Below are 24084 nucleotides of genomic sequence, written 5' to 3' on the forward strand. Positions count from 1 at the left end.
ACAAGGGTCTCATCTTTTACACATAAATGTTAATACCTTTTGCAGTGAGGGAGTACTGAAAGCAACTCATACTACTTTGTGAACATGGGTAAACCTGGCTCTAGTAAACCAAGTTTCAGAGGATTAAAACTAAACATTAAACGTAATGAAGTAATGAAACTAAGTTTATGAATAATTATCTAAATTAGTGGATGCATGAGGTTCTGAGCAGAGTGAATATGAAGTTTTAATCACCATTCATGACACCATAAGCCACAGAACACCAGGCATGTATGTCCATAGGTAAATATTACTGAAAAAAATAATAATCAAGCAATGCGATACTTGTAAAATTAAATCTTCAGAAAAAGGAGCAAGCATCAGTACTTGCCATAATCCAATGTGAATCCAAACACACCACCAGTATGTAAAAGGAAGATGTTTATCTTTGCAAACTAAGCGTCAAATATTTGTGAGTGGTCAGGTTACTGTCACTAGTCTAATAAAATGCATCTGTGGGTTTCAAGTGGGTCCGTAAGAATCTTCACCTGCAAACTCTCCTCCATAAAACAACGTGGGATGTACAGATTATTGCAGCTCTCAGACACGCATTTGCCACATCCAAAGCTGTGAATCTATGCAGTGAATCACTTGGAACTGATACATGACTATCAGCCAGATTCTGATCATAGGCACGCCTGAATCTCTAAGGCAATCTAGTTGGTAGTATGTCATCATACGAACAGGACCGTACTTAAGAGGAAAGCAGTACAAACCAACTTTTCCAGAAGTGATTAAAATCTCATTTTGGCATGTGTCTACAGAATAGTCTCAAAACTAAAACAAAGAGTACAGAAATTAATCAAAATCTAAATTGTGAAGTGCCAGAAATGCCAGACTGAATTTCCAAGAATTTCAACTTCAGAAAGAAACTATTTTGAACTGCAGATTTTCCACAGTAAAATGGATATATGTTTTTGTTTACTGTATATGCATTCAGTAGCATATACAGTATGACCTTTAGGAACTTACGGCCCTAAGCTAAAGTTACCTTGTGCTGAGATCCTTGAGAAGAAGTCACTGTAGAGAATTCACTAAAGTTATGCATGAAATCTGTGACAGACGCAGGACTGGGATTCTAACTTACACCTTGTCAGCTTCCTGATGCCTCTCCAACTTATAGAAAGCCTTAGATCTCAAACTCTCACTTCACTATTCATCCAACGGATGCTTCCAGACTTACTCTGTGAGTACTCTAAAATACATATGTATTTCAGGCAAGCCTCCTGAGCCACTGTCCAAATCACAGCCTTTAATCCACAGTATTTAACAGCTCTATGAACTGTATTTTTACATATTCTACCACAAAGCTGTCCTAAACCTGGACCAGTTCAAACTCCAGTCTGCCTTAAAATCAAGACAAGAGCCTAGTCCTTTCTATTCTGAATGTAAATGCTGCCGAGCAACAGCCATATAAAAGATACAGAGAGACGGTTCGTTATTTTGACACGTTAATGACAAATACACCAGCTTAGAACTTTCACGCCTCATTATAGATTTGATTCAAAAATAAGACGATGAAAATCTACTCTTGAAGATTCACACAGATGAAACTGTAGGTAAGCTGGTAAAGAGAGTTAAAGCTGCAATCAGATGTTAGCATCGATTACTGGATGTTATCATTAGTTTTAAAACCACCACACCTCTATCACTGTATCTGTAAGAGAAATACGTGAACTATATATAGTTCTCTTACACCTTACACACACCACTAAGTGAACAATCCACAGCAGCCATTTTCAGCCAGAACTCACTTGAATTAGAATCAAACCAGAGAGATAAATTTTAAGAGCTACCAAACAAGTGTGTCTGTAAGCTGTTTATCCTATAGACAGCCCTATTTTCAGTCAAACTTAGGACTGCAAAGACAGGAAAAAAACAATGCTGAAGTTAAATACATTTCTCCGGTAATGCATAAAGCATGCGTCGGGTGGGAGAGGCAACAGTAGGGTTTCTTTTGTGTTGTTCACAGTTCTGCATCACTTGGTAGCCATCTAGAAACATCCTTTCTGGTTATTAACACAGAATAAATTCCATCTCCCTTCAGTTATTTTTTTATTAGGGAAAACATACAAAAGCTAGCTACATTAACTCCATTAATGAGACTTGCGTATTTTCAGCATCACCAGATTCCTGTGAAATACGCCAGCTGCCAGGATTTTTTCCCTCCCCCCGTTTTCTGCACATAGACAAATCCAGACTTCCCATTAGTTCACCGATGTTGGGGAGCTTTTATTTTTAAGTTCTTAAAAGCACTCACGTTCTACTCATAGGAGGTTTGCATGCATTAAATGAAGAAGTGAAAAATGCACAGAAGGACCCAGGTTCTCCTGAAATTGGATGCGCAGCTGAGGGGCTGATGTGACCACCCCCTGCAACTTAAACTTACCCCAGCTGGGCTACCTCTCCTATGGCTGTGCACCCCTGCCCTCTGGGCTAGCGCTGGCTGTCGGGCACCAAGTTCAAGTTCATACCTCATTCAGACTAAACGTGCCAAAATAAGCAATTAGTTTCCAGCTGTATCAGCTCCCTGAGCCCCCGTGCTACGCAGTCACACGAGAGCCAGCGCTGGCCTGGGGGCGCGGGTGGGAACGCACAGCCAGGGCTAGACACACCGGGCTGGCGCCACTCGATTGCTTCACCACCATACCACCCATGGAGCCACGGCCAAGGACCCAGCCTTCCCCTCTGGGCCTCAAGGGCATGACCTAGTTGTTTGGTGAACTGTCTTGGCCCCTTGAGGTGCCCCTTGACTATAGGGACAACCTAAGGTGACGACTTCATCCTTCTCGTGACTGTTTGACATGCCTACGTTTGAGTACTGAGATGAAGCCAGGCTCCATAAAACAATGCCATTTTCTGTCTTCATCGTTCCCCAAACACTCGCTCTCCTCTGAGGGCAGGGCTACCAGCTTGCGCGTGCATTTTCCCACCGACACATTCATGCCAGGGAGCCAACAGCAGTTATCAGGGGAAGGTGAAGCCACCAGCCATGCTCCCAGTGCTGTCACCAGCAGGTTCTTACCACACACCTGCAGCTGCGTCCCCTCGCAGTCAAACAGGCCAGCCGGGCCAGGGAAGCCCATCGCTTGTGCACGGACTGGGGAGAAGACTCAACTAACGCAAATGTTAAATGCAAGAGCATTTTGGCGAGACAAGCATTTTGCTCTAACAAAAAGGTAGATTTGGGAAGTATTCAGCTCTGGCTTCACCCAATGACAACAACAGCCACAAAAAGTATGACTGGGAAATTCTCCTTAAAACACCAAACAAAAAACATGTAATCTTTTCAGAAAGTAAAAAGATTACTGTATCAAATAAGACATCAGAGGCTTAACTGGAACAAATATCAGTGCTCCTTATGCGACTGGATCAGACACTGAAGCATATTCGGGGCATGACGGTACTACTTGCCAACCCCCCTTCCTCCTGAAGCACACACAATTTACTGCAACTAACGATAAAAGTTTCAGATTTTAATTAAAGTTCTAGATTACATTTTACATAGAAGTTTCATGCTTTACCAGAATGGCGCCAACATGAAATATACATACACATATATAAAAATGGAAGGAAGAAAAGCCTAGCACAAAAGGAAGCAATTGTATCACAGTGATGACTATTTTAATGAAAGTGCGAACAAAACCTCTGACCCTAGCAGCAAATGCAATACACAAGTGTCAAAAACATGTAGTCTTGAATGATCTTTTACATGCCACTTTGTTCACCCTATTAAGATGCTAGTTGTTTCTTTGATTTATCTGATAATAAATTTTTTATGACTAGTGAGTCTCATAAAAATTGCTCTGGTGCTGACTACATTGATTAATAAGCCCAAAGAATCGAAACTGTCAGAAATTCATGTGCAAGAGTAAATTACTGCCAAACAGGCATTAGATATTCCATAAAATATAGAACAAAAAAGGTTGATTTGGTAATTTTATCTTGCATCAATTTGCTTGATATAATTTATATTCAGGATCATCACTGTCAGTCCTTGCATACCTTTCCTTTTTTAAAGTCAACATTAGAGTAAATATAAATTTGGGACAGCCAAGAAATTAACAGGAGATGGAATATCAACTGCAATAATCAAAACTAACATTCAAAATTTAGCTTGGAAATTATATCCAGTTGAAAGGTGACTGAAAATGGCCTTCTCAGAGTTTCAGTCTTTGTAAGTAAAAGTGAAATGTATTTTAGGAGTTAAAACTGGCACACGCATGCTTAAACCCCATTCTTCCAAAACTGTGATATCACCTTACTGGGGTCTTTGCATGTAGCACATTCTTGCAATGCATCTTTGAAGAGCCCTGGATTCTGTGGTCCCACTCTCTTTCCAAAACATTTCATGTGCAGAAAGTCTCACAAAACTAGACACTGGAGCAGGCCAGAGGTAGGGATCCGGGTATAAACATGAGGAGGGATCAAATTTTTCATTTTCCTGTCAAGGGGAACCATACTTACAGCACTGGGTTTAGGATTTGCTCCGTTTACTTCTGCATATATTTACCATCACGTGACAGCAATTTGTTGGAAGACATATGATTGTAGGATTGAAAACCTATCTGATTATAAATTTATAAGTGGGCTTTATGGATAACAATACGGATTCAGGGAATCATTGTTCCCCATTCAGTGAAATAAATGCTGCTGTTTACATCTAGCATTGGAGACAGCTTCTTAAAACATCTGGCAAAACTATGAAGAGGGCTAATATTTTGGCATTTATTATGCTGCTTTGGTGAAGCACAAGCAATTGAAATGGTCAGTATCCTAAGTAATTCTATTTACTGTTTATGCTCCTGCATACTTCACTTTAGACTGTAATTTCTTTCCCCTATTTCCCAACTGAGTGTAATAAAGAAAAAAAACTACAGGATATTTTTTCCTGAGATATTTGATACTAACTGATTTTCAGTAAATCACATTTTTAGGGTTAAATTATTAACATGGCTGGGTACAAAAGAGAAAAAAATCCATTGTGAATCTGTAGTCAAAAGGACTTGCCTAAACAGGACCTAAATCTGACTATCTCCAGCTTTAACAGAGGGATATTTCCTGTCTAGATGGAAGAAAGCATTGAAATGCAGAACTGAGAAATCCTGTGTCATCTACAGTAGAAGCTCCTGATTTTCAGGTTATATTTTTCAAGAAAAAGTTAATTTTACTAATAAAAAATTTAAAACGAAATCTGATCATAACCATTTTCAACATGGTGCCTTAGGTATAAGGGGCTGTAAAAGTGCATATAAACTGGATGGCAGTAATACCTGCTAAAATAATATCATTGCTTTTAAAAAGTTTATCAGACCTTGCACTACAAGTGGCTCCAGCAAATTATACCAGAATCATTCCCATTTCAGCCTTCCACTAGATAAACAGTTGATAAAAGCAATCACAAAATTAGGGACACTAACTGATAGACCTTACCAGTAAGGTAAAAAAATTGCTAAAGATCACACAAACCCCTCGGATAATGTGAGACTGAAATAAGAAACTGGAGTTCAATAAAAGCCAGCACGTAATAAAACAGATATGACTGTGTAGAGAATAGAAATTGCAGATGGTTCTGCTTGATTATAAAAGCGCCACTTTTTAATTTATCTCTCAAATAAAACCAGCAAACGTGTGCAGTAACTCTTCTTGTTTGGCTGTAAAGAACCAATCTGAAGAAAAGAACAAGAAAACAAATCAACTGAATTTTGAAGATTACAAAGGGTTAACAGGCTCACCACCACTTACTGTTAGCTGCACAAGTTTACCAGAAAACCCTTATTGCTACCAACATGTTTTCCCCATTAGTTCTCAATTAGTATGTTTTGTCTGCCATTTCCTATTTATTTTACTCCTTGTTGCAGTCTCAAAGATTTTCTTCAAAATGCTGCATCCTTTTTGTCACCTACTGTAAAGTCCAAGTTCTGTTCTCAAGCCACCTTCAGAGAACATCAGTCAAGTTTCTTAATTGCATGCATTTTGGACACATTGCCTTTGGTTAGCAACAACACTACCCAGAAATGTTGAGAAAACCGCTTGAATCCACTGGAGACAAGGAGGTGGACCCACCAGCCCACAGCAGCTACAGCAGCGAAGCACACTACTGGATACGAGGCCTTAAAATTGTGGCAGTTCTGGTGAAGTCTAAAATCAGGCAATAGAACATCATCTTTGTATACTAGGTATGATGTATTAAAAGCCATCATAGTTCATACAGTAACTTTCATACCAAGATGTTGCTCTAAAACACATTTTCCCAGAAAGCCTCCTGAAGCAATCAGAGCACAAGAAGAGAAAACGAATCTGCTACACTCCCTGGCAGCTTGCCCTAATAAGCATCCTTTTACATGGTTCTACCTTGCTTTATTTTCTTAACCTGCTTGAATTCTGCTCTCAAATAATTTTGAGGTGCCCATATCTAAATACATTTTTAAATCCCTTAAAACTACTGACACCAGAACTGAATTTGTATCAGCCTCAGCTGATGTTGAAAGTATAAGTTCCTATTCCTGTACTCACTAACCCAAGGCTCCTTTTAGGCCTTTCAGATACAGCATTGAACTGCAAGCTGACAGTGCACTTCAGTTATATTACTTAAAACATTTTTCAGAGCCAACTGCTTTCTGGAAACCAGTATTCACTCCTTTTTATCTCCTCCCATAATCATAACCACAACGCATGGTGTATCGTGCATGTCTTATTCACAGATACATAACTCCTTCCTTGATCAGCTTTACAAAAAATTATGCACAGGCACAGTTCATTAAGTGATCCAGAACAGCCCATATTTTCACTGTTGTCTTTAACCACCTTCTAGGTCGCCTAGAATTTTTAGTCAGAAACAACCGTGTATTTGTGTCCAAATACCTGACGAGAACATTGAATGGTTCCAGGTCAGATCTGCGTGGAGCTCACCAGAAATGTCCTTGTTGGTTATTATCTCCCAAGACCTATCAGCCAGTTGTTAATTCTTCTTAGTGGTTTATTAACATTATACAGTGCTCATTTTCTAATGAGAAGGTTGTACAGCTGTAGAAGCTGCATGTTTCACAAAATTCTATGTAGCTAAAAGAGTTGCCTTGACCAACTAAATTTATAATGTTTCTCTAGGAAATAGTTCTCAAAGTCATATTTATGCCTTAATTGTACGAATTATATTCATACTAAAGTCATATTCTTTAAATCTTCACTAGTAGAATGCCATGTCTCCTCTTCACTATTTAAGCCAAAATTGATGTCAGACTAAACCCAGTTTAGTCTGTTTGCCTTCCTTGATGTTGGAAGGATACCAGCACTTCTGTTACTTTTTGGCATTTCCCTGACACCACCATTTAATTAAGACTGAACTTTGGTGATTCCAGACACTGTCAGTCAAGTCTCCTAAACCTTCTGAGTGCACGTCCACAGGCCTGAAGGTTTAAAACCATTTCTCACAACAAAGTGTTAGTCAGGCTTCTACTTAGTGGACTGAGAAAGAACTTGTCTTCCCTAAAAGATCGTCCTGCTTGCACTGAACATAGAACAGAAGCATAACAGAACATGACTTCCCTTCCTTCATCATTATTAATAATCTGACTATCACAGTTAAGAGAATGGCCCATTTAATTTCTAGGATTTATCATAATCAGATAGCCATAACCAGTCTCTCCCATGACTAACAAGACAGCTCCCACTTTGGATCGGCCCTCTTTCCCACTGCACATACTTTACACAATCCCACCTATCATTTTTGCTCCTCAGGGTGCCACTTGCCTGCAGCTGCACATCTCGCACCTTGCTTGTTTGCTAAGACCCCAGTCCTCTAGGCCAGGTCCTTGATTCTGTTTCTTACCAGCTTCTTTGACATCCCTACCTGTTTCTCATTTTGGATTTTACCATAATTGCCACTGATTTTTAACTCTGCTACTGATCTTGCCTTGCTCTTCCCTACTCAAATCCTGTATCCTAATGCCGCTGTTTCCCTACCTTTGGTTTCATCAAGTCCTCAGCTCCTGCACCTTCCTCACTTCTTCATTCCAGTTCTGCTTCTAACACAACCCTAGACATCTGCCCCCGTGACTTAAGCCCTGGGTTATCATCCCTGACATGGTAAATGGATTACTGCATAATATTCTAAACTTTATATGAAAGTTCACATCAAAGGGAATGGTAATATCAGTAGTTAGGCCAGTATTTATATGTGCAGTATCTGTATCTGTCAGATACAGCAGTGATAGCTTTGTTTTTATTACATATCCATCTTAGTAATATATAAACACAAATATACAGAGATACTGTTTGTCTTGTTTATCTTTCAACATGGGTTCCAGTTTGCTCTTCTTAAGGGAAGAGTTACAGATTTGCATGTAAATGTTGTCTAAAGATGTCAGGACTGTGAGTCATCTATTTTCCCTTTTGGAAATAATGTACTAATATATTTATCAATTTTTAAAATACAGCCAATAAATACAACATTTGGTTGGAATACGAATCAGTGTTTTCATATAAAATACACAGTTCCATGCCTTTGATACAACTGAACCAAACATAAATGACATTTTTATATTTCCCCACATCAGGTTGATAAAAGATTTTTACTGGTTAATTAAAATTTTTTACTGGTATGTTATCAAAATGTGTGAACTAGGATTGTTAACACTTGTTTATTTCTTAGCTATGATGGATCTTGCTTCCTGCCATCCTTTGAGGAAAGCTTAATTTGCCCTAAGTTCATCTTCACAGGAGATGTGGCATCTCAGACAATCTCATCTAAGGTAGATCACTGAGGTCGTCTCTTTTCTGCTATCTTTACCCAGTCTTTGAAACCACCCTAAAATACAGGGTGGTCACAGAGGTCACAGTTACCACTGGCAAGATGGTGCATCCACATCAGAGGCCAAACGGTAAAGACGCTAGGCTAAAAAGTTACCGAAATAAAGGAGTGAGCTCCAGCAACGGACTGTTGGACACAAAACACCATCTTACTTCTTGTACAGGGCCCAGGACAACCACACTGTGCAAATGAGAAAGGAAAAGAAGTATTTACTATGGCTTCATCCTATGAGCACATGTACAAGAGCAATCCCCCTAGGAACAATGAGAATACCTGTTCTAGAAGGATTTGTAGAGCTGAGCCTAGAAGAAAACTAACGAATGAAGCCTTCTACTCCACAAACTACCGAAGAATATGAGTGACAAAAGAAAAGAAAAATAGAGAAGAAAAATAGCATTTATTATGGCATCTTTTTCTTAGCAAGGCAAGGTAGACTCACACTATCCAAGTTCTTTAAATCTTCGTTGACCTCTCTGCGTCATACAAACATCTGAGGCACCAAACCGTACTCCTTTGAATCAAATCTACACATTGTCATGGTTTAGTCTCAGCTGGCGACTAAGCCCCACACAGCTGCTCGCTCACTCCCCCACGGTGGGACGGGGGAGAGAACTGGAAGAGTAAAAGTGAGGAAACTCATGGTTTGAGATAAAGACAGTCTAACAGGCAAAGCAAAAGCCGCACACGCAAGCAAAAGCAAAACAAGGAATCCATTCACCACTCCCCATGGGCAGGCAGGTGTTCAGCCATCTCCAGGGAAGCAGGGCTCCATCGCGCGTAATGGTTTCTTGGGAAGACAGACGCCATCACTCTGAATGTCCCTCCACCCCTTCCTTCATCACCGCTTTCTATACTGAGCATGACATCATATGGTAGGGAATATCCCTTTAGCCAGCCTGGGTCAGCTGTCTCAGCTGTGTCCCCTCGCAGCTCCCCGTGCACCCCGAGCCTTCTTGCTAGCAGGCCAGCACGAGGAGCTGGACTGTCCTTGACCACTTAGCAACAGCTCAAAACAGCAGCACCTTATCAACACTTCCTCAATCCAAATCCAAAACATAGCCTCACACTAGCTTCTGTGAAGAAAATTAACTCCATCCTGGCTGAAACCAGGACAGATGTTTAAAACAATTGATCTGTGTTCTTCTCTACCATTTTTATTTCCCGCAGAGAGTCCAGAATACTCACCATTAGAAACTACTCCTGAGATCATACTGTGCTCAATTCACTTCTTTTTGGCATTGTTACAAGATTAGATGATGACTGAATAATACAAGAAGTTATATAATTTTACTTAAAGACAGCCAAAGAGAAGCATTCTCTCTATGTATCTCTTCAACCTAAGTGGAGAAAGGAATATTATGAAGATTTGTATAGCCCCAAATAAATTTTTTCCTAATGAATATATAATTTATATAATAACAAGTAATTATTAGTTTTATTAAAAATTTTTAGTTATTTTAAACTATTGTGCAAAAATGCCGTATATGTTTATTTGAACACGTTATTAAATGCAGGAAAAATGCAAAATAATCTTTTGCCTTATTTATATTAACAGACAACAGAGCTTTGCCTCCTTCAGCATAATGTCAATTGCACTGCAGTTACCTAAATATATAGGGAAAACCAGGAGACATGAATACAGGAGCATAAAAGTCTGCTGCATTACAGACATGCCGCCCTCTGCCAGAAGCAATCACGTCACATACTCCTGTTCAAACTGATCAGTGCTCACTTTGAAAGAAACAGGATTTTGGCTTTCATTTCTTTTGTCAGAAGGCTATTTGTATCAGAAGGTTATTACCTTGCTCCCTTAATAATTAGAGACCTTCCTTCAAATATACACCTGACCACCTTATTTAAATTTGTTCTTATATCTACCTTTTTTTTTTTTTAAGGCCTTGAATGAAGTCTTTTCCTCCTCCTCTCCCTCACAATGACAGCAGTGATCTCCATTACCAGTCTCTGCTTTGCTAAATAAACCAAATACCTTTGAAATCTCCTCTTGGCTCTTAATTCTTTTTATCATGCTATTATCCTTCCTCACTTTGCCTGTTCCTGCCTGAATTCATCTTTCATGAACATGATGAGCAGAACTGCATAGTGTCTCCTCTTCTGTGGTGGATAATTTCCACTCTCTTAGCCTAGCTCTGGCGATGTGCCTCTCTATCTTTTCCTCACTCCAGCGTATCACACTGGTGGCTCACAGAAAACCTGCAACTAATACACCCAAGTCTTACTCTTCATTTGCTAATTCTTCCTGTGTCATGTGCTGATTCTCTTCTGTGCTGCTAGCTTTGTGTCACCAGCAAATGTCACTGAAATACTCCTGCTTTTTGTGCTAACTTAAAAAAATTAAATTCTTGCAGGCCCAAGACTGTGCTGCACAAGTAACAACATTCCAGGACAGTCTCTCCTCCTACCAGTTCAATCTGCTGATGTCTCCATCTGAGCTGCTGGCAATTCCCACTTCCTCAGAATGCTCCCCAACCACCAACACATGGATTTTTTATTTGTTTGACCTCTTTTCCACTCCATGACATGTGGTTTTACCAATCATCATCATTACAACTTGGATGTAAATTGTGCAGCTGAAATTATATAGGCTTAACAACTGTGGAATAAGAACAGGAATTATTTCAGGATACTATTTATATTCTAGTGCATGACTCCAAGCATCTTGCCAGTCTCCTCTAGTTGTTAAAAATAAATGCTGAAATACTCTTCCGTTAATACAACCCAGAAGAAGAATCTCTTACTTCATGACCTGTGTCTGCTGCCCTGGAAGTAGCTGCTAAATAACAGTGGGGTCCAGTACTTCATTCTCAAGAAGAAAGCTGTGAAGATTGTCTCTTAAAGAGAGGACTGAATCAAAAGTGGATTTTTCCAGACTGTCACTGATGATAAAATGAGGTTTTCAATTACAATGCTTAGCACAGAGCAGCCTGCCCAGGGAAACCTACGGTCCCATGCTGCCAAGCGATACATGCTCAGCACAGCACTTGTCAAACCCTTCCCTCCGCTAAGAGTTAATGTGTCAGTCCACACAAAGTGGCTTGCTCTTTCTACTGCCTTTCCTGATGGAAATGTGAAAAGTGCAACTTACTTCCTTTCGCAAAACATCTTGTTGAGACTCTCAACTCCAAATTGACTGCGTTGTGGGGAAAACCTGCTTTCTAGAAACTTAACAAACAGAGACCCTTCTATCATAATTCTGCGTCACTGGAATAAGGAGGTCAAACAGGGAGACAACAATCATTAAATAAAGTGTTAAAAAGTGATTGCTGGGTTCAACGACAGCTTAAAAATGCTAGAAGTCTGAATGCTATTCTAAGCACTCAGGACCTACCAAATTATTTTGTTTTAGCTGAGATTACACTATCAGGTGACGACGACTGCAGGAGAGTCTGTTGTGATAAAAGCAAAATCATTACCTTTCCTATTAGAAGGACAAACAGGCAAAGAGCAAGTTTCACATGAAGATTGATCAAAAGCACGTGATTAATGCCAGAAATGTATGTAGAGCAGCTTTCTGGATTAACTTTGCTGTAAATGCCAGCCACCAAACCCACCCACTGATACCAACTGCACATCTCAGCTTTACCTCATCTTAATCAAATCACTAATTATCTTACACTGATCCTGATGAGCATCACAGGATTTCAGTTCTTCACAGGAGCTTAGTTCACTGTTTTCTTTCAAACATTCATGTCTGTCTGCACTTGTCTAAGTACATTGTAACCACTAAATCATACAATCCATCATCTCTTTGTCAGTACCCCAGACAGAGAATATCCTCTGAGAATACGCTTACAACATAAAGGTCGCTTTGAAAGTTGACTAAAGGCATGAATAAAAAATAAAACATTTAGCTAAGCCCTTTGAGGAGATGAGGCTGCCATTACCCTTTACTGTTCGAGCAAGTTCTTCAACTGCTTTTCAACACTATCGTGACACCACATGGGGAGTTTAATGGCAGCTCCTGAGTATATGTAGAATCACAGTCAAAATTCAGCTAACAACTTTCAGAAAGTTAGCACAGCAGTCAGAGATTAAGAATCATTAGATACTTGGCAAACTGACCTATTTCCAAACGATGCTGTCACAGGATGATATGTGCAGTGGGCATATTTTAGCCAACAAAAGCTAGCAAAGTGCCAAGAGCTGCTGAATTTCCTGTTAAGAATTAAGAGCCCCTCCACACGCATTTGGTGCCACAATATATGGCCTATCTTTTTGTCAGCACAAGTCTTCCTTGAAAAATGATGGTTGGAAAAAAAAAAATCACCTGGCATCATTTCTCATGAAAGGTAAGGAAATTAAAGGAAATGAAAGAAGCTACAAAGTAAGAAGAGCTGATCTGAGGGTCCTACTGGCTAACACGCTTCTGAAGTGAAGTGCAATTCTGGTTTTATACTTGGTGCGCAAGTACCACGTAGAACAGGAGTATGAAAATGTAGAAGTATGCGAGACAAATGACATTTTATCTTTAGACACAATCATCCCTCATGGGTGTCATTCCTACTTACCAATTAATCACTAGAGCATGAATATCCTAAGACAAAGCTAAAAATGGGGTGTAATTTTTCACTAACTGTGCTTGAACCAGCCAGCACATTTCACGAAGGACTGAAGAGGCCTGTGATCTATTTGGTAGTTGCTTCACAAGTGCAACCTCACAGAACCTGAGTGGAAACCTCTGATACCGACGGCAGCATCCAGTTATGGTTTGCGCCAGCCATCAGTAGAAACCTCAAAGTTCAGTAACGTGACTGAGTGCACTGCCAAGACTTACTGAGCTACCGCTTTCTGGCTGAGATAACAGCAACTGAATAAATATGATGTTCTAGTCATTGCAAACACAAAATAAACTGTATTAGCATAAACCCACTTAGTGAAACGTAACTTGCTAAGCCCCTGAAACTTGGCACTTGTGATTGTATGAGCATACCCTCTCTGTCTTAGCTTAGTATAGACAATGTTAGACTTGTAAACAAAGTAAAATCAATATTTCCAATCAGCCAGCAAAAGCAATGGGCATGTGAGACAATTACCATCTCTGGAGCTCAAAATCCATCTACCATATAGATGCATAGTTCCTGGTTTATGAAAGTACCTGAAGATAAACTTACTGATCTGATTGTCAGCTGCTAAGGTATGTGAGCAGTCCTCTCTCCTCAGTGTTGCAAGTGAGGTTATCTAAACAGCATTCTATCCGATCATCCATTTAGCTGCACTGCTTTGTCTCAGAATAAAAGTTAAGCTGGCTGGGTGTATCAAATCTTGCAAGTTAATTTTTAATTTTTTCTTTTGGCTGAATGATCAAAAAAACCCACAAAACCCAAGAGCTCAATTTTGCTTAGTTAGATATCTACAGAGAAAATTACTACATTCACATCTCAACCTTGTGATTTGCTTAATGAAAAAAAAGACACAGCACCTGGACACAGGCTCTGAAAGAAAAAGAAAGTTGAAGGTGGTGTATAGTTGTTAGTGGGAAAACATCAACATTTCATCACAAAAAAGGAGTTTTCATTTCTTCTGTGTTCACACCTTATTTGCTTTTGCGCACAATAATGCTACTAGACCTGTTACCTAGATTATGCCATTGCCTATGAGTTTTAACACCTAAAATCAAATGCAAGAGAAAAATGTCTGTAGCAGGTGGCATCCAAGTAATTCTCAGATCACATATTCAAAGGAAACCACAAATAAAAAGTACAATTTTTTCAGCTGGAAAAATCTGCAAACTCTCTTTATAATGCGTGAAACAAGTATAATCAAGAATCAAAAGAAGTTGCTACTGGGATTCTAACAAAATTATACACGTATTTTTAATTTATGGTTTAAATATAAAGTGGTTATATGCTGGATATAAAAAAAATTGCATCTAATTATTACCATCTGCATGCATTTGGTTTTCATCACTAATCTTTCAAAATGATGACATTTTAACTGAATAAGCTTCTAAGATCAAAATAGAAGCCATGAGCTAGCCATGGAAAGATTCTTTGATTTTACTTTTTCCCCCCTAGTAACGGGTAGAGTCTGATTTTGCTTACACTGTTAACTATACAAGCTTCAAATATTTACTGTGGACAAAATCAAAATGAGCCTATTAGCCGATAAGACACTGTTACACCTCAGCAAAGAACAAGACAGCAAACATAATATGGCTAATTTAAAACAAAGCGCAATAGTTGAGGAAAGTGATGAATTACAGAACCTTTTATGTCTGTTTTGCACGAGGAAAGTTGCCAGAGCAGTTTAATATAGCCACACTTACAAAATCTTGGTGGGTTTTTTGTGGGTTTTTTTTGTTTGTTTGTTTGTTTTTTTTTTTGTTTTGTTTTGTTTTTTGGTTTTTTTTTTAATTATCGATACCTACCCCACAGCCCCCCACTCCCCCCAAATTGAATATGGGTCAAATTCTTAAAACTGCACTTCAGTCCATGAAACTTTGCTGTCCTCATGATGCCCAGAGCTGTCCCTGTGAGAACAGCTTGAGGGTCCCTAATCTACATGGCTCAAACAGAAATATAAAACTAGCAATAAAAAAAAATTACAAAACATTATCAGGAAATCTAGATGCAGCTACACAACGGACTGTGGGGAGGGGATGGTCTAAGGAGACAGACAGATGCTTCCCTCCCCGTGTCTGTAGTACAGAGTACTACTGGAAGAAGGGTGTTGCAGCCTACTTAAATCTATGAATAAATCTATCCTGAGAACACTTATTACTGCATAAATATCAGAACACTTCTGAGACACGCAATTTTTGTAACCACTCTCCCATCTGTGATCCCTTTCACTTAAATTCTGTAAATGAAGAACAGCCTACAAAAGCTGCTGCTGGATGATTTAGTTTCATATGGAAATTTACATCTCAGTTACTTAGTTGGAATCCCAAAACCTTCACTTGTGAATACCCTCCTTTGGTAATTGAGTTCAGACAGCTACCATATAAAATATTGTCAGAAATGCTTCAAATTATTAAAATGTATTTTTTAAATAAAAGGGAAATGCAAAAACTCACTTTCCAACCTAGAGGTTTGTACTATGTCTTGTACTACCTGTTGCTTCTAGGAAGACAACATCAAGGTTGTTGTCAGACACACAGAAAGACTTCCCATCTAAAGTATTACCGTGGACTGATAACATAGAAATTTTTACTGAGAAGAAATATTTCAATTCAGTAAATGATTGAAGACATTATTCCCTAAACAAGTGCTTAGCATTTGTACATAGAATTTTGAATTAAAATGGAGAAGTCCCAGCATGAGTTTTATTTTTTTTCCAATTACACTGTTGAAGAAAGTACTAGTAACTGTATTTGAGTTACCATGGTTGTAGACTTTTGCAAACTAGTCCAGATCAATACAGGTTTGAATTCTGGACATCTCTTTCAAAACATAACCTGCATCCAAAACCATTAATAAATATCTATTTCAATCTATAAAATGTTACTGTACATACTTAAAATTATCACTTCCCAAAGGCTTGTAATGCTTGCTCTTTTACATTTCTCATGTTACTTAATAGCTCTTCGAAATGAACAACAAATGCAGGACAATATCAAACAGCCTTTGTGCTTTCCTAACATGTCTAAATCACACTTCTTTACCTTCTTGTCAGCAAATTCCTTAATATAAATGTACAGGTTTGCATATTTGCCCTGAATACCAAGTTACTGCATGGATCATGGAAGAAGCGTGTAGCTGATAACAATTTGCCAAACACGTTACAGGAAAAAAAAACAACACCACAGCTACAGTAGAGCAATACTTACTATTTATATGTTTCTGAACGTATGTATTCAAAAACATGAGATACTCCCAGCTGGAACTGGTCAGCAATAGGGGTAACCCAAGGGTTGTTCTCTGCTTTGAAGACTTGCTTTTGACCAGTCAAATCCAAATTACCTGAAAGGGATTAAACAAAACGGCATATGAAAAAATTCTGAAATCAGAAAAATTTGAAAGAAATATGTTGCTGTGAATATAAAACTTTTCAATCATTTCAGAGTACAACCATAATACACGCAAATATTTCAGTCTTAGTGGAGAGGAAAAGGACATAGCAGCTCCCACCATGATGGTTGCAGTTCCACTCTATTCATTTCACAGTGCTACTACATATTGCACAACAGGATTGAACTCGGCCCACTGAATATAATATTTCTTCATCAAATTGGTCTTAAACAGGGCTTAATAGTGCATAGGTGTTGGGGTGTCCTTCTGCAGGTGAGTAAATTCACTCAGCACAGGCAGAACAATGGCAGTAGAACTTGGGGCTTCCCGATTTCTAACTTGGAACCCCCTAGCTCTGTTGCAGCAGTAAGTGTCTCAATCATTAAACATAATCTTCAGGCCTATGAGACAACTCAGCACAGTATTCCTCTCCACCATGGCTTGCAGGAATGAAAGGAGAACGATGCTGTGGCAGGAGTTTGCTCTGCTGAAGTTTAGCATTGCAAAGTTTTTCTTGATCATGGCTCCAAGCGTAACGTCAACAAGCGATGCCAAACAGGCTTTTGCCCTCCCAGTGCCCAACATGTTGTTTGTACCGAGATCCTACCACTGATCTGTGCTTATAGTTCTCTATACTGAGGAAAAACAAAAAAAATGTCATTCTTGCAGCATGCCAGTTTTACCTATTCTGTTGACAGGAAGACTTAAGAGGCATTCCAGGGGTTTGCTTGAGGTATTTTTGTTTGTTTGGTAAATGTTTACCACACAAAACCAAAACAGTACAGGCTCTACTCAAATTCCTCATGACTATGGATACAACAGGCTGAATTCCAGGACAGTCTAGCCATTGAAATATTTTCCTCATATTAAAATAAGAAATCTGTGCTACCATTTAAAAGATATTTTTGTGAATTTTATGATGAAGAGATGCATACCCTCCCCCTTGAAAGCTAAAGTAACAAATAAAAAAAAAATCTTTAACTATGAGAAACAAAGCAAAACAAAAAAAGACAAGGTTTGGAAGACTGAGCCAAGCTGTCACAGAAATCTGAAATCAACCTGATGTGCCAGTTTTTCAAAATTAAAGGCACTCGTGTCAGTAGCATGAACACACACGCATGTTACGGGAGCCGCTGCAAGCCACACGCTTGCTGGCCATTTGGGTGCATGCTCTACGTTGCAGCTAATCCTTGACGTGTTTCTCTCCGCAAAAAGGGTTAACACAATTTGAGTAAAGACAGACCATTATGCTGTGTGAAAAGATGTCAAGCATCTCATATCGGCCTATCAACAAGTCACCATCACCTCGGCAAGCTCATCTGTCAGCTGTCTGAGGCCTGTTCTTTTGAAATAACAACAGGCAGGGAGCATTTCACCCCTCTGTCAGTCAGGCGGCAATTGCCCTCGCTGCCTCACGCTTCAGCGCGCCTCGTTAGGAGCCTCGCACCCATCTCCTTTATTAAGGGACTCAGCAGCCCTGTTCTAACAAGGATCAGGGAGCAGGATTAAGTACTGTGACAAAGAGGACCTAATAAGCTAGAAACTGGTGTGTCTGCATCTGTGCTGGCTGGCTCAAGGCTGCTCGCTCTTCGGTTTTCAGGCCACCGGGGAAGCAAGCCAGCACTGTGATTAGCCGTAGCCCTCTGACCAGCGCGGCTATGAAGATCATGCATCGCTCAGGGACTTGCTTTGCAATTGCAAATTGGATTTTCCATTTTATTACCTGCAAAAAAATCCCACATACCTTGCTGTCCAAAACTACCAATGTGGTAAGCACTCACTTGTAATTACAGCTCTGCAAGTACTGCATCCAGGTGAAACGATCAATCTATGTACAACTAATAAAAATAGTTGAATTTGGGGAGGCAAGCTTGACCCCATCATGGGTCAAATTCAATGCTGCTTACAGGAATAAGTCATGCATTCCCAAAATCTCAATAGCCAGGGTCTCAGCTGAATCCTCTCCTCCCGAGCTGCATCAGAAATCCGCCACCCAGGGGACACTGCTGTATGCTTCCATCCCCACAGCGGAGTGTGCCCACTTCCCTTCCAAATACCACATGGCCCACTTAAACATAATTAATTATAAAAAACCACTATTCTATTAAAGCCAAAGAAATCTTACAGCAAAAAGAGGGCTGCTCAAGCAAAAGGAACTGTTAAGTCCCCATACCAAAGCAATCACTTCACTTTCCTCCGCCTTCTGTTTTTCCCCAAAACGCATTGGGGACAGGTAGAGATATTACTTTTCACCTGCAGAGGGAAGGGGCAGGCAGAAGCCCTAGGCATAAAATTAATCTCATTACAGAGAAAATTGGGGCACCTGAAACTCCAGTATCCACATTGAAATCTAGTCCCTCTCTGCCCTGGCAGCCTGTCCCACCAGCTTGCCTACAGCTGCAGCAAGAGGTCAGCTGCTACCTCACAGCCCAGGCTTTTAATTGAAGAATTTAATCAAGTGTTGTAATGCAAAAAGGAACAAACCGCCTGTCCTCATGGCAAGCACCAGGCAGCGAGCCAGTGCTCCTCCGCAGAGGAGTAAAGGAGAGCCTCCTCACAGAAAGGAGGAAGGATGGAGCACCCGACGCCTTAAACTCTTCTCTGTCCGATACCAGAATTTCCATCTGGAAATTAAGGACACAAATGGTCAGAAAATTGAGCAGGGTAAGAAGCCACAGAGAGCCTGCCCCCCCTTATCAGTGCCAGGGAGGAAACAGAGGCCAGCCCTCCTGCCACAAAGCAAGCCACTTGAGAACAAAGAAGCCATATAATGAAGACATGTCTCTCCTGCAATCACTGGACATTGCTTGGGGCCATATCCTGGCGTCCTTTCTGTGCTTACAGCTAAACTATCCGTGAATCAAAGGTTTAGTAATTCTGCTCCTCCTGCAGGACATCCAGCAGTCCCAAGCACGAGGTCAAAGTCTCAGTAACATCTGAGGAACAGGATGTGCTGGGGTAACCAAACACACGGGAGCGCTGCATGAATCCTTCTGCCCCAGTGCACCAAGATGAACCCAGCAGTGTGGAAGAGATGATCAAACCCACCTGAAGCAACGGCTCTGGCACCAGGCTCACTGCAGAAGTGCTGTGCGACCGGACACCTTACAGATGTGTCATCCCCCCGCCAACAGTCTCCTCGCCCAGATGTTTTTTTACAGCAGCACTGTGCTAAGAAATGCTGTTATTCCATCCCTGCAGCACTAGAGCCGTGGGCCAGGAAAGAGCCATGGCAGATGCGCCTTCATGCATATTGTCTAACAGCAGCATCAGCAGAACACTATCCCCAGGCCTTTAGGAAATTTATATACTGTTCTGCTACACAGATCACACCAAATCTCTCGGATATTTTTAGTAAGCAAAATACAAAATTGCCTCTAGTAAAAAGCCAGTACTGAAGATTCAATCACAAAATATATTAGGGTTGGAGATTGCGTTGGTCATTGCCAGTTTCTTCTTTCCATGCACATCAGCCTATTAAAGAATACTTGTTTATCATCCCTAAAATTTGGCATAACTAGTAGACTAAAATGATGTTTCTTCATAATGGACTTAAGGTTCTTGCTATTTTGCCAGACTGAAAGAGACCGGCTCCACTGACATGCATTACATGACATTACCTCACATACCTCAGGTAAGAGAGGAGGAGGAGGCTTAAGACTAGTCAGCACAGCCCCCTTCCTAGGTATTTTTTAGATTATTTTTGAGGGCTTCTAAAATTATTCTTACAAAGAAATAAATAATCAAAACTATATATCCCAGAACCCAGATCTAAAATATTTAAAGAACCTTGTAATTTCTAAGCCTGAATGACACTTGTTTTAAGCTTTCTATCTTGAACATAGATTTCCACGTAGGAAGAATGCAAAGTGGACATATACTGCTACCAGTGAGCAGACACAGAAAAGTGAATAGAGTCTGGAAAAGAGAAGAGCAGAGACAAAGGTCCAACAGCTGACTGCTGTGGACAACCTGCACAGAATGACCAAAAGCCTTCTAAAAGGAGCCAGCTGTGTGGTCTCAGAAATAACTGATCTTGGCACTTTTTTTTTTTTCTGTCTCAGCACTCATTGTATCTAAAGATGATCCTGAACCATTAAGTTCGATTGGATCAGTGTGAACTGACCTTCTGTGTTTAACCCACCTTGAAAACAAACTATTCCTATGCCCAAGTAGTAAGCCATGCAGACGTCAAAACTGTCTGCTGCCCAAATCTCATTAGCTGCCACCTGGAAGCCACAGTAAAAAGATCTACACCAAAACAAACCCTTGAAAATTGGAGGACAAAAATCAAAGTACGCATATTTTTAATTTTCATATATTCTAGCTTACGCCATCCATTAACTACAAATACCATTTATCATTGCTTAAATTCAGAGCTCCCACAGTTATGGGTGGACAGAAGGGACGTCTTGTGGGCACATCCCATCCTGAGAGACATTAAAGGGAAAAGGCAGCTACAGTTTCCCTGCACCTCCCTCAATAAATCTATGCTGCATTTGATCTAAAACATGTTAATGTTTCTTGTTATTTTCCTTCAGTACTGTTGAAATAAAAAGAAGTTTGTGTGAACATTCATATTTTGCTTAACTGCCTGGAAAGGTCAGAAAAGAGCTCATAAAAGCAAATAAAATGCCTCCAGCAGTCGTGTTTACAGAAAATAAGTGTCAGAGCCAGTGATAACAGTACCTATCACTTTGACCAAGGGTGTCTCCAGACTTCCCAGGCCCCTCCTGTCCGTTAGAGCTAGCCTGCAAGCACCTCTTACAACTATAAGCTCCTCATCATCTTGTTATGTACGATACACGGAGTGTATAGTATTTACCCACTGTATGTATACTTAAGGTATAGCAAGATATGACTAGTGTACACGGGCATTACTTCGATACAAACAAAAGACAACAGAATGAACACAAACCTGACTTGTCCTTTCCACTCGAACACCCCTTGGCAACACTTTAAATACTTTCAAAAATTAAAAGGTGAAATAAAGTAATTAAACAACGCTGACATTTGAGAAGTGAACATTGGCATTCAGCATAAGAAACATAATCCTAGCTGTAAAATGCCAGATCAACGCTTCTTTGTAATGGTTTAAATTCATCCCTAGTGGAGCTTCATTAAAATCAATGGAAATAATTTTTAGGCTGTGTACTCTTGAGTTTCACATCCGCGTCCTGTTGATACTGACTCACCTTCCAGCCTACACTCTACTGCACTGAGTTCGAGGACAGTCCTCAGACTGTAACACATCCCGTTCAGCAATTTCCCTTAAGATTGAAATTCAAACATTCTTTCCCTTTACAACACAAAGGTCTTACTCTCTCACTGTCATATGTAAGGACAGGAGGAATGAAATGAGTTTTACTTCTTTATTTAGATATAAGTACCCTCGAATCCTGTTTTATTAAAGGCTAAGTAAGGTATCAATCCACTACACTAAATTTAAACTTAGGTTATATGTAAAAATATGTCTGTCCTGGCTTGTTTTAGATTTGTTTTACACTACAGGGCTTACAATTTTTATTACTTTTGTGGCATGTGCTTTGTCTCCACAGAAAAAGGGATTGGTTTAAGCGTGGGGGTGGAAGAAATATCATGACTATTATGTCATAAAAATAATACCAAGGCAATTAATTGTGAATGATGTCTTAAAATCTATGTTAAAAAAAGAAAACATATACTTATTTCTATGCCACAAAGTGTTACCAAAAGCAAATGATTTTTACACCAGTCTTAAGCACATACAAGCTGTCGACGGGTAACGCTCATCATTCCTATAACAAGTATGATCAGCTCTGCTTTGAAGACCTCTATCACTTTTGAAGGATGAGTAACAGAAGAGAGTAGATTTAAACAGTAGTTATAAAGGAGCAGTAAGACAACAGAGAACAAAGACTTCTCATACATAAGTGTGACTCAATTTTTTTGGAACCAGCAGAAATATTCGCAGAAATATTCAGTATTATAAACAAATCTACAGCTCCATAGCATATGTCAAAAATATACATTTGCTTATTGATGCATTTCTATGCACTAAAAGAAAACAACTAGTAAATCTAAACCTAGACTGAAGCGCCTCCAAAAGATCGATCCCAACAACACTCTTGTGTTCTTGTACTGGAGAAGGTCTAACAGTACCACTTGGGAGTCACCAGCACTTCAGAGAACCCCAAAACAGCATTTGTGGTGTTTTTACTAAATGGGAAAAGGTTCAAGTCTCAAATAACAAGTCAGATTCAGTACATACAAATAAACCAAACGGACACACCACAGTATCCATCAGACAGAAGTAGGGTGGAAGTCTTCCTCTGACTGCTTTCCTCACCAGACAGATGGGAATGTCTGCAGACTCACCTGTGAGCATTAGATGGGAAACCCCAGGGTAAGAGAAGGCTGAATGAGCAACATGGAAGCCTAAGCCTGTCCTCAGTTTTACAATTATTTTCAGGGACAGAAAAGAGGAGTGCAGATCACATCATTATTCTAACAACTTCTTAGATGTAAATGAGAATTTTCAATAATGAGTTCAGTGATAAAACCCCAACTTGAATGTTCACTTGAATACATCCAAGAGCAGATTTTTGTGTCAGTTCAGTAATTGAAGAGTTTAACAAAGACATTTCAAACAGAAAAACATCTGGTCTGAAAAACATCAGGAGGTATAGACTCTCCCAGTGGTGTCTTGTTTGTTCAAATGGTTCATCACTGTTAAAATGCATTCTTGTACACCATTTTTTCCAAAGTAAATATGTATTGTTTCCCCGTATGCCAGGTACAGTAACTACTAAGGTGGTATTATTTCTCATTGCAGAGGGATGGATTAGATGACCTTGGAAGGTCCCTTCCAACCCAAGGATTCTATGATTCTTTATTTCAGTGAACTGAGCTGCCTTAGTTCTCAAATGCTGCTGCTTCTTCTGCCCACCTAGAAGGGAGAATGACCTGTGCTTTCTTCTCATAGAGTTAGTGAGGATCAGCAGATAAGTCTCCTCTGACTCTTCCCTTTGATAGGTTAAAGACAGACTTTGATTATTCTGTGTGATCCCAGAATGGCTACTCCATTTGCTCCAACTCTTACCAAAATGACACAGCTGAAATAAAGTAAAAGCAGACCAACTAAATCTTCAATTCTTTACCCTTGACATAAAGGTGAAGTGATACAGGGGAAACTGGTATTGCCTCAGCTACTGCTATTACAATTCTATGGCAAGAGAATTTTACTCTCCAGCTCTGTCCCACCTCAATCTTTCACAGAAGAGAGTTTAA

At 39.8% G+C, this 24084-nt stretch overlaps 1 protein-coding gene across 1 annotated transcript in view; it reads right to left on the reverse strand.

Moving 5' to 3' along the window:
• Positions 1-24084, reverse strand: part of RSU1 (Ras suppressor protein 1) — a 105392-nt gene that overhangs the window by 51017 nt on the left and 30291 nt on the right. Inside the window, exon 7 of the mRNA XM_010293849.1 lies at positions 16635-16767. Coding sequence (XP_010292151.1) covers positions 16635-16767 — 133 coding nt within the window. The remainder of the gene's footprint in view (positions 1-16634; positions 16768-24084) is intronic.

The sequence above is a fragment of the Phaethon lepturus genome, unplaced genomic scaffold (genome assembly GCF_000687285.1).
Source record: "Phaethon lepturus isolate BGI_N335 unplaced genomic scaffold, ASM68728v1 scaffold1439, whole genome shotgun sequence".
Classification (NCBI taxonomy): domain Eukaryota; kingdom Metazoa; phylum Chordata; class Aves; order Phaethontiformes; family Phaethontidae; genus Phaethon; species Phaethon lepturus.